This window comes from Homarus americanus, unplaced genomic scaffold, assembly GCF_018991925.1.
Source record: "Homarus americanus isolate GMGI-L3 unplaced genomic scaffold, GMGI_Hamer_2.0 scaffold30108, whole genome shotgun sequence".
Taxonomy (NCBI): domain Eukaryota; kingdom Metazoa; phylum Arthropoda; class Malacostraca; order Decapoda; family Nephropidae; genus Homarus; species Homarus americanus.
In genome coordinates, this window is record NW_024748109.1 from 503,083 (window position 1) to 519,123 (window position 16,041).

The 16,041-nt window shown below is 42.3% G+C and overlaps 2 protein-coding genes across 3 annotated transcripts in view; one reads left to right on the forward strand and one right to left on the reverse strand.

Annotated features, from left to right (window-relative positions):
- The window catches only part of LOC121880023 (rhodopsin-like), a 3,318-nt gene extending 2,939 nt beyond the window's left edge, over positions 1 to 379 (forward strand). The window contains exon 2 of the mRNA XM_042386976.1: positions 1 to 379. This exon is cut by the window's left edge and continues 849 nt beyond it. Within this exon, the coding sequence (XP_042242910.1) occupies positions 1 to 279 (279 nt within the window). The 3' untranslated portion in view covers positions 280 to 379.
- Positions 1 to 14,877, reverse strand: part of LOC121880022 (rhodopsin-like) — a 20,912-nt gene extending 6,035 nt beyond the window's left edge. The window contains exons 1-2 of one of the 2 annotated variants that reach the window (XM_042386973.1): positions 14,781 to 14,877; positions 1,751 to 2,974 (exon numbers count right to left, since the gene is read on the reverse strand). In XM_042386973.1, coding sequence (XP_042242907.1) covers positions 1,847 to 2,974 — 1,128 coding nt within the window. In that variant the 5' untranslated portion in view covers positions 14,781 to 14,877 and the 3' untranslated portion in view covers positions 1,751 to 1,846. Of the gene's footprint in view, positions 1 to 1,750; positions 2,975 to 14,780 lie in introns of those variants that run through there. The other variant, XM_042386975.1, reaches the window with a different exon arrangement.
- Between the last annotated feature and the right edge of the window lie 1,164 nt (positions 14,878 to 16,041).

Here is a 16,041-nt window from a genome sequence, read left to right on the forward strand (position 1 = left end):
GTGTCCCTGTGGTTCATGGCCTGGACCCCATACCTTATCATCAACTACGCTGGCATGATCAACAAGCCTAGTGTGAGTCCTCTCCTAACCATCTGGGGATCCGTCTTCGCTAAGGCTAACTCCGTCTACAACCCCATTGTGTACGCCATCAGCCACCCTAAGTACCGAGCTGCCCTGGAGAAGAAGCTGCCCTGCTTGTCCTGCGCAACGGAAGGTCGTGAGTCTCAGGGAGACACAACTTCCACTGTCACTACGAACGAAAAGTCAGAAAGTGCTTAAGAGACTTTCGGTTTTTCAAACGAACGTGAAGATACGATTAATGAGTCCTTAATTCTTACAATTGTATGAACTTTTTAAATATCCCAGCAATTAAAAAAGAGATTTGTTTATTTTTACCCTTTGTTACCAATGAATGATTGAAAAGACACTCATATGCATGGACATATTAAAATGAAATGTATGGACAGAAATATGTAAATTTTATACACCAAATTTAAAAACTAAGTAAGTTACATGTTGGGGATAAAACTAAATGGATAATAACAATAGGTAAAAAAAATAGTCTTCCTTCATTCTTTATCATTAAAGACACACACACACACACACACACACACACACACACACACACACACACACACACACACACACACACATTCTGTACAGTATTTTTATAGCTACCGAGACTAGCTGAGGATTGTGTCATTTCCTCACCTGTCTATGGGAAACATTATTTATTGCATAACCACAATAATTGTCCCTGTGTGATTTTATCAAGATTTATCTTATCCACGTTTTCATTGTGGATCTACATGAAATATATATATATATATATATATATATATATATATATATATATATATATATATATATATATATATATATATATATATTAGATTCACAATGGTGGCGTGGAGAAGAAAAATATATTCCTCTGTGTTTTCAATTCATTGCGTGAGTTATTGATGAATTATTGCAATATATATTTTACTATAATTTGATGCAGTGCGACTCACTCCCCCATTGACAGGCATCTGGTAGCTCTTAATACTCATGTGCAGAATCATTTTGATAGTTTCCATTATATGAATCAGGTGTGATCACCCCTGGATGAGTCAGATGGTTCATGGAACAGTAACCGAAGCCCGACTTCTATCCTGGTTCCATCTAATGGCCTCATGTTTGTGGTTCTGTATATATATATAGTATATATATATATATATATATATATATATATATATATATATATATATATATATATATATATATATATATTCAAGTAAATCACTGTAGGTGCGCGTGAATTACACGAAAGCGCTTGGGAACTTCGTGTTTTCTTGTTTTCATGTGTGTGTGTGTGTGTGTGTGTGTGTGTGTGTCCTCCCGTGAAAGCCCGCAGTTTTTAACATAGAACTAAAATTTGGTATGTTTATCTTTTTCATGTGCACTAAATTTTGGCCAAGAGCTTCGGGAGCGCCGGGTAGTCTCGTTCATCTGTGTGAGCGCGCGTGTGTGTGTGTGTGTGTGTGTGTGGTTAATAATGGAAGGGAGAAGTAAGCACGACTTCTTATGTTTAACTGTTGTTACCGAATTATCCTTATTGTTTTATCCCCATCATGTAACTTACTTGGTTTCTTGTATTTGTATATAATATTTACATATTTCTGGCCATTCATTTCAAGTTTATATGTATTTGTATATGGTTATAGTTTCAACCAATGGTAATGAAAGGTAAAATAAACAAATCTCTTGTTTTAATTGCTTGGATATTTTAAAAGGTACATACAGCTGTAAGAATTAAGGACTCATAAATCGTATCATAACGTTCGTTTGAAAAACCGAAAGTCTCTTAAGCACTTTCTGACTTTTCGTTCGTAGTGACAGTGGAAGTTGTGTCTCCCTGAGACTCACGACCTTCCGTTGCGCAGGACAAGCAGGGCAGCTTCTTCTCCAGGGCAGCTCGGTACTTAGGGTGGCTGATGGCGTACACAATGGGGTTGTAGACGGCGTTAGCTTTAGCGAAGACGGATCCCCAGATGGTTAGGAGAGGACTCACAGAAGGCTTGTTGATCATGCCAGCCCAGTTGATGATAAGGTATGGGGTCCACGCGATGAACCACAGGGACACTGTCGTCAGAGCAACCTTGGCCAGACGGCACTCATTAGAGGTCTTGTTTGTTTCTTCACTCCTGAGAGACTTGACACCCATCTTCTTAGCCTGTTCACGCATCTGTCTTTCGTGAGCAGAGACAGCTGCGACGATGTAGGTGTAGCAATAAACGATGATAACGAGAGGAAGGAAGTAACACCATACGGAATATAAGTAAAGGTACAGGTGATAAGCGAATGACTCTTTGAGATAGTCAGTGCCACAAGCAATCAAGTTGCCTTCAGGAACATAAGCATTAAAGCCAAAAAATGGTGGCAAGCACCAGCCAATGGACGTTACCCAACTGAAGAGGTTTCTCAGCACGGCTCCTTTGGTGGTAAGAGGAGTAGCAGAGACGCCCTTGACGATGACATTATAGCGGTCCAATGTGATGAAGACCATGCAGAAGATAGAACAGGTGCCAACAGTGGAACCAATGCACCCATAAACTTCGCATGCAAATGCACCCCAAACCCATGTCTGATAATAGCAATTAATGAGCAAGGGTGGGCACATGCAGAACATCATGAGGAAATCGGAAATGGCCAAGTTGACGACGAGTAGGTTGGCTGGAGTACGGAGGGCCTTAGTGTTCATGAAGACCCATATGACGATACTGTTGCCGCAGACAGACAGGGTGCCCATAACAAACATCCATAGTGCGAGCAGGCCATACCAGAGGGGGTTCATGGGAGGGTACTGGTACCAATGAGGATCCACCATGTGGAGGATTTCCGGGGCAGCCGAGTCAACGACCGTGTAGTTTCCATAAGGGTTGGTGGACGGGCCGCCGCTCGCGTAGTTGGATGGATTATCCCAATAACTCATCTGCAAAAAATAAAAATAATAAAGTATATGAAACAGAAATAATAAAATAATTCAAATAATAAAAATAATGTGCTTGTGTATGTTCGTGTTCTAGGTATTAAGTTCTATATACTGGAGCGAACACAAACACCTGTATAGTTGTAGGTTCTATTTACTGGACAAGAGATATGTACACAAGGGGAGTAGCGCTCCTCAACCTGTCTGCTGGTCAAATGCTCTCTAGGCGACGTATGGGAAGTGATACATTAACAGCTTCCATACGTCGCCAGGCACATTAATTAGGCATGTGGGACATTGATAAATACATTGCCACACGCTACTAGCTAGGCTGAATAAATAGTACATAAATGGAGCACATACATAATATACATAGCATAATATAAATACAGCATACAGAATATACATACACCTCCCTCCCCCCTATACGCTCATAGCAAAGTCTTGAGCGGACCTTTTCTTTTGGATCCGTTCTGAGTGTCGAGGGACTTGATCACTGGGAAGGGTATGGGACTCAACACTGGTGGCGGGGCCAGCAGAAGGCATTGTTACGGGGCGGAGAAAACGGCGGTTCCTCCACCACACACGACCACTGGGTAACTGCACCTGGTAGTCCCGTGACCTACCGAGACCCATGACTATGCCTACTTTGTCCCAACGTAGGGAGGTCGGGTCCTGAACACGGACTTGGGTGCCGACACTCAACCTGGGTAGAGAACGGGCGTGGTCGTTGTAGCGGGCGACGACGTCCTGAACACGTTCGGCGGCTCGGCGATCACAATCCTCTGTCTTGGCCTGCCACTCCTTGGAGAAGGATTGAGGGTGAGCAGGGACACAAGAACGAAGGGGGCGTCCATACAAAACCTGGGCAGGGGAGCGTCCGGTGTAGTTAGGTGTGTTGCGGAGTTCAAGAAGACCCCGGTCGAAGGCCTCGCAGTCAATATTCCCAGAAGGGGCCACCTTAAGGATGAGGTGCTTCAAGGATTTGACAGCAGCCTCAGCGTGGCCGTTGGACTGCGGGTAATGGGGCGATGACAACACATGCCGGACTCCCCATCGGTCAAGGAACACAGCAAAGTCCCGGCTTGTGAACTGAGGCCCTCCGTCGGTTCGCAGGCGTACAGGAACGCCCACGTCACGGAAGTAGTGGCGGAACTTGCTGATGGTGGCGGCAGACGTCGTGTCATTACCGCACTTGATGACAACTGGCCAACCAGAGAGACGGTCGGCGATAACAAGGAAGGACTTTCCTGACACAGAGAAAAAATCGGCCGACACAGACTCAAAGGGGCGGGTGGAGTTGTCGTCACTCATAAAGGGTTCCTGCTGCTGGCTGGGTTGTAATACTTGGCAGGGCTCACACGCACGGACAACATTGGAGATGTCGGAGTTGATGCCAGGCCAGAACACAGTCTGTCGTGCACGTCGTTTGGTGGCCTCAGCTCCACGGTGACTGTCGTGAAGGCGAGCTAAGACGTGGGGACGTGATGCAGCAGGGACAACTACACGTGCTCCGTACAGAACAAGGTCTCCTTCGCAGTAGAGTTCATCGCGGAGTTTCCAATACGGGAGCAGGGTGTTGTGAAGATCGTAGCGGTTGCTAGGAAATCCATTCCTCACACACTCGACGAGTCGGACGTAGGAAGGGTCATCTCGGGCCGCTGTTCGAAGGTCCTGCATTGCCTTGTCGTCATCTGGTGACAGGTCCGAACGAAGGGATTGGACGGCGTGTAGAGTGACCACAGTCCTGACGGAAAGAGCGAGATCGGCGTCGAGCACATGGTCTTCTGGAGTAGGGCGGCTGACAGGAGAGCGGGATAAGGCATCAGGGATGCAGAGCTCCTTACCAGCACGCCACACTGCTGTGAAGATGTACTCCAAGAGCTTCTCTTTCAGACGCTGGAGGCGAGGGTTCTCAACGGCGTCCAGCGTGTAGTGTTTGAGGATCGGGACAAGCGGGCGATGGTCGGTCACTAGGTGAAAGTGTTGCAGGCCTATGAGGTAAAACCTGCACTTGGACATCGCCCAAACCACAGCCAACAGCTCCAACTCAATAATGGCGTAGCGCGTCTCGGTATCAGAGAGGAAACGCGAGCCACACTGGACGAGCCGGAACTGCCCTCCACCATGATCCTGCAGTAGGGCGTATCCCACGCCGTACAAGCGTGAGGCATCTGTCTGCAGAACCGTCGGCAAGGCTGGGTCAAACGTGGCGAGGACAGGTGGACTAGACAGGGCCTGTTTCACTTGCCGGAAGGCCTTGTCGTGGTCGGGGGTCCACAGGAATGTCCTCTTGGGGCTCATCAGGGGGCGAAGTGGTTGGGCAGCTGCGGAGATGTCCGGCGAAAACTCTGCTAACTGGTTGACGGGACTGATGAAGGACCTCAAGTCGGTGAGGTTAGCAGGGGTGGGAAAATCCGTGATGGCGCGGACCTTTTCCGGGTCAGCTGCGATACCATTCCCTGAAAGGGTGTACCCACAAAAGTCCACTGAAGAGCTGGCCAGAACAAACTTGTCGGCATTAAGGGTAATGCCGTGCTTCCGGCACCTGTTGAGTACCTCGTAGATACGGCAGAGGTGATCCATATAATCCTCATCGTACACGAGTATGTCATCGACCACTTTCACGCAGTTTGCCAAACCTTGTAGAACCATGTCACCTCGAAGACAGAAAGCGTCTCCTGTAGCGGCGAATCCCATGGGGCCACGGCAATAACTGTAACGTCCATGCGGGATGATGAAAGTTGTGAGTGGTCGGTCTTCTTCGGCAAGCTCTATCTGCCAGTATCCACACAGGGCGTCCATCGTCGTGAAGAAGCACGCCTTCGGGTTCACACTGCGTATAGCTGCAAAGGGCGTGGGAGAAGGGTGCGCAGGACGAGACACCTGGCTGTTGAGCTTGGAGAGGTCAGTGGTGATCCAAACACCACCTTTGGGTTTTGCGACGACTACCATAGGGTGACACCATGGAGACGGGTCATCACCGGCTGGTGCAATAATTTCTTGGGCGACCATGGAGTCCAGCTTGTTTTTGACCGCCTCGCTGAAGGCCAGGGGGACCAGTCGAGGGGTGTAAACAGCGAAGGGCTTCGCGTCGTCCCTCAGGTGGATCCTCATGGGGGGACCTACCATCTTCTTGAGAGGCTTGGATTCCAGAGCGGACTTGGTCACCAGAACGTCGCTGAATTCCTTCAGGAAGTACTTCCGAGCATCCGAAGGAGAGGTGTCACTGGCAAGAGGCAGGGGCAGGGCGGCAGCAGGGTCGTTGCTGCTCCCTTCTTGCACCCTGTTGGCGTGTTTTACCTCGAGAATAGTTTTGGGGAAGTCCTGGGAGATGATGGCCAACTCTTGACAATGTCTGTAGGACAGCAAAGGAGTCGGGACACCGTTATGCACATCAATCCAGGCTTGACACGACCTGTTGCCAAAGGTGACTTGTGCTTGGAGTGAACCAAGGGCCGGGGTCATCTGTGAACCATCTGCCGTAAAGCGGAGATCCTCGGGGGGCGGTCCTAGATCACTTGGAGAGAGCCCCAAGCATTGCAAATGCTGGGGACCGATGACTGTAGCATCAGCGCCGGTGTCGGGCAACATCTGAAGACGGGATGACACACTGCCTTAGGTCACGATGACACTGATGTACTGGGGGACTTTGGTCCTGGGACACGGGGGAGAGCACACATTCCTAATATGGCTCGAGCGTTGTCCAGGGGTCGTCATGCTTCTGATTGGAAGACTGTGGGCGGCCCTCACTGGTGGAAAGGCGCTGAAGCTTCCGACGACGCTGTCCCTTGGGTTTGTTGGTAGGGCAACATTTGTCATAGTGGCCCAGACGACCGCACACATTGCACTGGACGCGTTTAGCTGGGCACCGTACTGTGAGTGACCAGTGGCCCTTACGGTCACAACTGTTGCAGGTAGACTCAGCAGCTGGACACACCTGTGTTCCGTGCTGCTTACCACAGTTGTTACAAAATGAACCGGGCGTGGGCGTGGTGGATGTAGGCGTAGGAGCAGACTTCTTGTCCTTCTTGTACCGGGACACAGCGCGTACAGCTGTAGGGGGAGCTCGGATGGCAGAGGTGGCACACCTGGCAGCCTCATAGGAGCGACATATCGTTAACACATCCTGAAGAGAAGAGGAAGAGTCGAGGGAGGTGAGGCGTTGGACAAGTTCCTCGTCCTTAACACCCATCAGGATTACCTGCTTCAACTGGGTCTCCTCGCACTGCTGGTGGTGGCCTAAGCATATATCTATCTCTTCCGAGGCTCTCTTGAGTCGTACATAAAAGGCGTCAAAAGTCTCGCCCTCCATCTGTCTGCAGCTAAACAATTCCCTCCTGCGCAGAGCTTCATTCTGCTGTCCTTTGATGTGCCGTTGTAGAATGTCCAGTACCTCCTCTACAGACAACGAAGAGGTCGGAGGTACCTGCAACGTATGTTCTAAGACACGCTGAGTTTCCAAGGACAGGCACATACGCAGCTGAATGAGCTGTTTAGGCTGTGACAAACTCTGGAGATCCACCATTGTAGCATAATCAGTCCATCGTCGCCGCCATTCACGAAAAGTCTGGAAATTCACATCAGGCTTCAAGATGGGCGGTGTTTGAGCTGCCGCTTTAGGTGGGGCTGGTGGGCGTGAAGAGAGCATTGATGAGGTATCTGAACCAGTCAGTACCGAGGCAGTGTTAGAGCCAGGGGCTTGGTTAACAGTGAGGCGAGATATCAAGGCTTCAAACCGTGCACTGTCTTCCAATCTCCGTTGGTGGTCTCTCTCTGCCTCTGCTTGTCTTCTGCGTTCGTCTGCCACACGTCTGTTAGCTTCATCCTCGCACCTTTCATCCCTCATGAACTTCATTAAAGCAATTATCTCTGGAGACAACGCTGAATATCGAGGTGAAGGGCTGCGCGATGTTGTGGTAGCTGGGGGGTCATGGTCAGCCTGGTCATCCATCTCTACGGAGCTATCATCCAACTGACTCATCCGGGCGTTGGCTCCACGATTGCGTAAGGCACGAGACATAACTACTTCATCTGTGTACTGTGTCCTAAATCAGTGTTGACCTGTCAGCCCGTCGTATCAACAAGATCTCAGACAAAAAATTAATTAAATACACAGATAAGTAGATTATATATATAAAATATATATAAGGGAATCGCCGCAGTCAGTGTGTTAGTACATGTATGTGTGTGTTCGCACGTCTGGGCGGGAGCGGTCTCCTCGAGCTAACCCCTGGACATGGCGAGAGGAGGATGCGAAAAACTTTACTCCTTACAAATGCCCAGAACATGCCGTGTACCTTGGGAATCCTTTAGAACAAGGTCACACATTTATGGCACGAAACACACAATGCACTAAACACTGCACAGAAAATCACTGTCACTGATACTGCTCAAAGTTGCTAAAAATTCTTCGAGGAGACGGCCATTAGCGGTGGTTGACACAGCAGGGGTCCATAAGCCGGCTTTTCACAAACTTTGCACTTCACTCGTAATTATCCAGTAAAACTAGACACTGCGCCATGTTCGTGTTCTAGGTATTAAGTTCTATATACTGGAGCGAACACAAACACCTGTATAGTTGTAGGTTCTATTTACTGGACAAGAGATATGTACACAAGGGGATTAGCGCTCCTCAACCTGTCTGCTGGTCAACTGCTATCTAGGCGACGTATGGGAAGTGATACATTAACAGCTTCCATACGTCGCCAGGCACATTAATTAGGCATGTGGGACATTGATAAATACATTGCCACACGCTACTAGTTAGGCTGAATAAATAGTACATAAATGGAGCACATACATAATATACATAGCATAATATAAATACAGCATACAGAATATACATACAGTGTACAGTACAGTATATACTAAATATGGAAATATATTAAACATAATAAATTACTGGCTGAAGAGTAAGCATAATTAAGTAAGTAATGCTTTGTAATTTATCGTTAATCCATCATAAAGAAAATTATATCCTGACTGCATAAGAAAGACCCAATATTATTGTAGGTTATTCCCGGGTCTTGGTTTTTTTTAATCGAAGACGCTGCCTAACAATAAGAATGCTGGACATATGTTGAAATTAATATGAAAGCAAAATTAATAAGTATAGCTAATTATATCAGGTACAATACATTAAAAATATCAAAATTACATCACACGTCCAAATTATGTGATTGCATTTTTTCCACACATAAAATGCCGTCAAAGAACTAATATGATTCTTGAACTCTACTGCTTATTGGATGTCTGTGGTAACTGGACTTGCTATGATATAAATCGTAACAAGACTAAGATTATGACCTGCAATGTAAAAGGATGTTGTACATTTTTATTTTATACTCTTGAAAACGTGTAAAGTATAAAACAGTGATGGGTGGACAGAATAATTACAGTGACTCATCTGCATGGTATACATCAAATTAGTTTTGAATGTCACTAGTCAAAATACATGACAAGTGAAAAGCATAGAGGCCTTAATGTCATCAAAAGTCTATAAATAATTCTTAAAGTGGAGTTGTTGGTAGTTGGTCACTGTCTTATATATACAGTATACTATTTAAAGAATACGTATGTGATATGAGAGAGAAACTATAAGTATCTTGAGTATTGTCTTGTTTAATATGAAACTGGCGTGTTGGAGTTATCAAGAACCGAAAACAAAAACTGTATGATGGTAAGGCAAGAAATTACTTTGAGAGAAACTGTATTGATTGTGCCTTACTGATTAAATAATAGTTACTTTTATCTAAGAACAACGTGCTGGCGATCAAATATATTGACCAAAACATTAAGAGACTTTATAGAACTTTAATACACATAGACTCGAAACTTTGACGATGGCGAGCACAAATATATTTTTGTTTTTTAAATTACAAAAATAATGTAAATGATACAGATAAAAGTGGGAAAAATTATGTTAAATATAATATGAGACCAAATACAGGTTAAAGTTACCGAGAATAACAACAATATCTGTGTTATTGTCTTAGAGTTAGTGAAACATTTACTGCCTTTATTGTTCAGGTATGAGGACCATTATTATCGTGTAGTCCATTTGATCTCATGTATGGTGTGTGTGTGTGTGTGTGTGTGTGTGTGTGTAAGTTGTCTGTATGTGTGTGTGTGTGTGTTGTCTGTGTATGTGTGTGTGTGTGTGTGTGTGTGTGTGTGTGTGTGTGTGTGTGTGTGTTGTCTGTATGTGTGTGTGTGTGTGTGTGTGTGTTGTCTGTATGTGTGTGTGTGTGTGTGTGTGTGTGTGTGTGTGTTGTCTGTATGTGTGTGTGTGTGTGTGTGTGTGTAAGTTGTCTATGTGTGTGTGTGTGTGTGTGTAAGTTGTCTATGTGTGTGTGTGTGTGTGTAAGTTGTCTATGTGTGTGTGTGTGTGTGTGTGTGTGTGTGTTCAAGGCTGAAATTATATTAATTTTCATATTAAGGAAATACAATTAAGAAAAGCAATAGTGAGTAACAAAAACAGTAAAACCATTGAAAACATGGGAGAAGTACAAAAGGGAGAGACAGTAACATTATTTCTCTTTAATACACGAAAATATTAATTAATTTTAATATATAGTGAAATTACAAATGGGTCTTTAACGTGCATTAAAGTACATTGTAAAGTATAAAACAATGATCGGTGGACAAAATAATTACAATGACTCATATGTAAAGTAACTCGTTCAGAACTGAGTGAACTGGGCACGAGCCAGTGACCATTAGTGCATGAAGCGAACCCAAAATATACAATTCTCTTTTGATTTTGGAATATTTTGTAATTATCTATGACGTAATTTTATGATTTATTATTATCAATAACATATCAACCTTAAGAGCAACTAACGACTGTATACATTATTACTGTTATTTTGTAATTTAATATAACTATAACTTATGTGATGTTAAATTCCAGGTTGCATAAGACGGTGATTAATGGGAAACAAGCGTCACACAATTAAAGAATGATCAGAGTACCGTCTTCATATCTGAGGGTTGGCGACCTCAGCCCTCCACTTTAAACGTTCTCGGGTTGACTTACCAATCCTCTAAGGTTTTGTATCTCTTTGGGATCCCTGTTTCATTTTCATTCATCCATCACAGTCCCTGTCTTCAGGCCCTCAACTTTGCTCATTAATATTTCTGTTATTATTCCCTCATCCCTAACTGTACGACCAAAGTATCTCGTTTTTCTTTTTCTTTTGCTTATCTTAGTATTTCTTTATTTTTTTTCCTGTCCGTGTAGCTTATTCTTAACATTCACCTATAACGCCACATTTCAAAGGCCTCCAACTTCTTTCTGGAATCTACTGAAAGTGTTACGCTTCTGACCCATACATCAGTCCTTGCCATACAAAGCCTTTCAGCAGCCTTTTTCTCAAATTGAAGTTAATGTCCTTTTCATTAGGTCTTATATTATTAAATGCTATCTTCACTTGCCCTATTCTTGTTTTGATTTCTTCCATATATCTACCGCCTCAGGTAATGTTATATCCCAAATACATAAAATATTCCACTTGCTTAAGTTCCCTGTTGTCTACCATAATTTTTATTTTTGGATTTATTTCCAATTTGGAAACATCCATTATTTTCGTCTTTACAGCATTAACTCTTAAACCATATGTTTAATCTTTTTCTATTAATCAGTTAACGATTTTTTGTAATGCCTCTTCACTATCTGTGATATGAGCAGTATCATCTGCATAGCGTATATTTGATATTACTTTACCATTGACTTAAAGTTCATCATTATCACTCTTAATATCTCTCATTAAAAATTCTGAATATATATTATACACTGTTGGAGATAAAACACAGTCTTGTCTTAATCTCTGTCTAACGGTGAACCAATTAGTAAGTTCATTATTTACTAACACTGCAGCTTCCTGTTGTCAGTAAAAATTCTTTAAAATTATAATATTTCCTTCATTAATGCCTATTTTGTTCAAGATCTCTAAGTTTATTGTGTTTTACCTTATCAAAACCCTTTTCAAAGTCAACAAAGCAGATGAACAAATTTCTTTATACCCCCCAAGCCCTTTCACTCAAAATTCTCAAACCAAACATGGGTTCTCTAGTTCCTTTTCCCCTTCTAAATCCGGTTTGCTCTTCAGATAACTCACTATCTATTCAAAATTTTATCCTACTTAAAATAAAGTTTAAAATAATACTTTACAGGCATGACTTATTATACTTATTGTTCTAAACTGGGTGCACTCTATATAGCTTTTGGCTTTTTTAGGTAATAATCCAAATACTGTATTGACTTTTTTTAAAACACTGAGAAGGTCTCTTTTGAAGTACATTGAATTACATATTTTAGTAAAACATTTTATCCCATTCTTGCCCATTTGTTTTAAAAATTTTGCTGGAAGCTGATCAACCCCACAAACTTTAACATTTTTAATTTTGCTCACAGCTGCCTCAACTTCTGTTTCCACAACTAGCATTTCGATTCTTATTTCCTTTTCGTTTCTGTCCTCTACTTCCTTCTTTACCTCTACTCTATCCTTCTTTACCTCTACTCTATCCTTCTTTACCTCTACTCTCCTTCTTTACCTCTACTCTATCCTTCTTTACCTCTACTCTATCCTTCGTTACCTCTACTTCCTTCTTTACCTCTACTCTATCCTTCTTTACCTCTACTCTATCCTTCTTTACCTCTACTCTATCCTTCTTTACCTCTACTCTATCCTTCTTTACCTCTACTCTATCCTTCGTTACCTCTACTCTATCCTTCTTTACCTCTACTTCCTTCTTTACCTCTACTCTATCCTTCTTTACCTCTACTCTATCCTTCGTTACCTCTACTCTATCCTTCTTTACCTCTACTCTATCCTTCTTTACCTCTACTCTATCCTTCGTTACCTCTTGCTCTATCCTTCTTTACCTCTACTCTATCCTTCTTTTACCTCCTACTCTATCCTTCTTTACCTCTACTCTATCCTTCTTTACCTCCTACTCTATCCTTCGTTACCTCTACTCTATCCTTCTTTTACCTCTACTCTATCCTTCTTTACCTCTACTCTATCCTTCTTTACCTCTACTCTATCCTTCGTTACCTCCTACTTCCTTCTTTACCTCTACTCTATCCTTCTTTACCTCTACTCTATCCTTCTTTACCTCTACTCTCCTTCTTTACCTCTACTCTATCCTTCTTTACCTCTACTCTATCCTTCGTTACCTCTACTTCCTTCTTTACCTCTACTCTATCCTTCTTTACCTCTACTCTATCCTTCTTTACCTCTACTCTATCCTTCTTTACCTCTACTCTATCCTTCTTTACCTCCTCTCTATCCTTTTTACCTCTACTCTATCCTTTTACCTCTACTCTGTCCTTCTTTACCTCCTGCTTCATATTTTGCCTCTATATATCCTTCTTTACCTCTACTCTATCCTTTTTTACCTCTACTCTATCCTTCTTTACCTCTACTTCCTTCTTTACCTCTACTCTATCCTTCTTTACCTCTACTCTGTCCTTCTTTACCTCTACTCTATCCTTCTTTACCTCTACTTCCTTCTTTACCTCTACTCTATCCTTCTTTACCTCTACTCTATCCTTCTTTACCTCTACTCTAACCTTCGTTACCTCTACTCTATCCTTCTTTACCTCTAATCTATCCTTCTTTACCTCTACTCTATCCTTTTTTACCTCTACTCTACCCTTCTTTACCTCTACTCTATCCTTCTTTACCTCTACACTATCCTTCGTTACCTCTACTCTATCCTTCTTTACCTCTACTCTATCCTTCGTTACCTCTACTCTATCCTTCTTTACCTCTAATCTATCCTTCTTTACCTCTACTCTATCCTTCTTTACCTCTAATCTATCCTTCTTTACCTCTACTCTATCCTTTTTACCTCTACTCTATCCTTCTTTACCTCTACTCTATCCTTCTTTACCTCTACTCTATCCTTCTTTACCTCCTACTCTATCCTTCTTTACCTCTACTCTATCCTTCTTTACCTCTCTATCCTTCTTTAGCTCTACTCTATCCTTCTTTACCTCTCTCTATCCTTCTTTACCTCTACTCTATCCTTCTTTAGCTCTCTCTTCTACCTCTACCTCTACTCTATCCTTCTTTACCTCTACTCTATCCTTCTTCCTCTACTCTATCCTTTACCTCTACTCTATCCTTCTTTACCTCTACTCTATCCTTCTTTACCTCTACTCTCCTTCTTTACCTCTACTCTATCCTTCTTTACCTCTACTCTATCCTTCTTTACCTCTACTCTATCCTTCTTTACCTCTACTTCCTTCTTTACCTCTACTCTATCCTTCTTTACCTCTACTCTATCCTTCTTTACCTCTACTCTATCCTTCTTTACCTCTACTTCCTTCTTTACCTCTACTCTATCCTTCGTTACCTCTACTCTATCCTTCTTTACCTCTACTCTATCCTTCTTTACCTCTACTCTATCCTTCTTTACCTCTACTCTATCCTTCTTTACCTCTACTCTATCCTTCTTCTACGTACTCTGCCCATTTATCTTTTACTTATTCTGTCTCAAATAGGATCTTATTGTCTTTGCTTTTATTAGTCCCACCCCATTTATTTTTTATTTTTGGTTCATTTCGTTAATCTTAGTCATCATCTTCAATCTCCTTGTAATTCCTTTCTACATCACCTTTCTTGTCCTGGCTGCATTCCCTTTGAATTTCTTAGCTGTTATTAAACAGTATAAAGATAGTTTGCAAGGGAAGAATACTGTCTTAATAATTCAATGTTCCTTATACATTTTAAAAGCTATTTATTTCCTTTTCTTACTATTGGAGGTTCACATCCGTCTATTAATAAGAGTAACTCACCTTGGCGATGTGTTGTAGTGGGGAGAACTCGAGTGTCGTTTAGTCGAGAGTACAGCTGCTGCTGCCGTCTGCTGGAGACAGACCAGGGTGCAAGGTCTTATGTACCCCTCACGCCTTCCACATGATGGGGCTAAGACTAGGAACTGAATCCTGACAAAAATGGGGTAACAAATTTGTTTCGGTTCAGTTGGGTTGAGTTAGGCTTACTTTTAGCCAGATTTTATATATATTTATGTAAATTTTATTTGTTAAATAATAGTTTAATAATGAATAATGCCAGGGAAACCAGAAACATCTTGAGGTAGAGTTGTATGATACACAGCAGAGTCTAAGGGACAAAGTTCTACAATTATATGTATATATATTCATAAAAATATAATATAGGATTTAACACTGTTTATGAAACACGAATAATATATCAACAAATATAAACTCACGGTGAAAACGCAGCACTCTTTAAGGGGTGACCCTTGCTTTATCCAGACATTGTTGATGAAGTTTTCCATCATAATTTATGTTAAGCGTTAAATATACTGCAGCTAGAGAGGTGGAACGCTCGTATCGCTCATATTAGATTCAACTTGTATTTATAGTGTGTAAATGATGTGAATTTCCTCTATACACACAAGGAAACGTTGGCCTTCCATAAAAAAAGGTATTAAACAAATTATCAAACCTGTGATTTCTAATATTTCCAAAGTCGAAACTACTCTATCTCCTTGGTGAACTCTATATTGCCGTACAGTCAATCTAGTTACTTTATCAAGACTGTAAATAATGTATTCTATCGTCAGAAAATAACACTGGAATACTATTTGGTAGCCAAAGTACCCAGATGGTCATGGGTTACAGGAATGGTTTTTACCTTTTACAATAATATATTTTCCCTCTACTAATAAAGTGGTGTTTGTTTTTCTACTTGTGAATAATACAGCTTGAAACGATGTGGTTTTGTTAGGTTCAGATTGGTTAGATTTGGTTCGGTTACGTTAGGATTGGTTAGGTTTGGTTAAGTTTGATTTGGTTAGGCTAGGTCAAATTCGGTTAGCTTTGGTTAGTTTAGGTTTGTTTGGTTTGGTTAGGCTAAATTAGGTTGGGTTTGGTTAGTTTTGGTTTGGTTAGGTTATGTTTGGTTTGGTTAGTTTAAGTTTTGTTAGGTTAGGCTAGGTTTGATTAGATTAGGTTTGGTTAAGATAGGTTGGATTAGGTTAGGTTAGGTTTGATTAGGTTAGGTTTGGTTAAGTTAGGTTTGATTAGATCA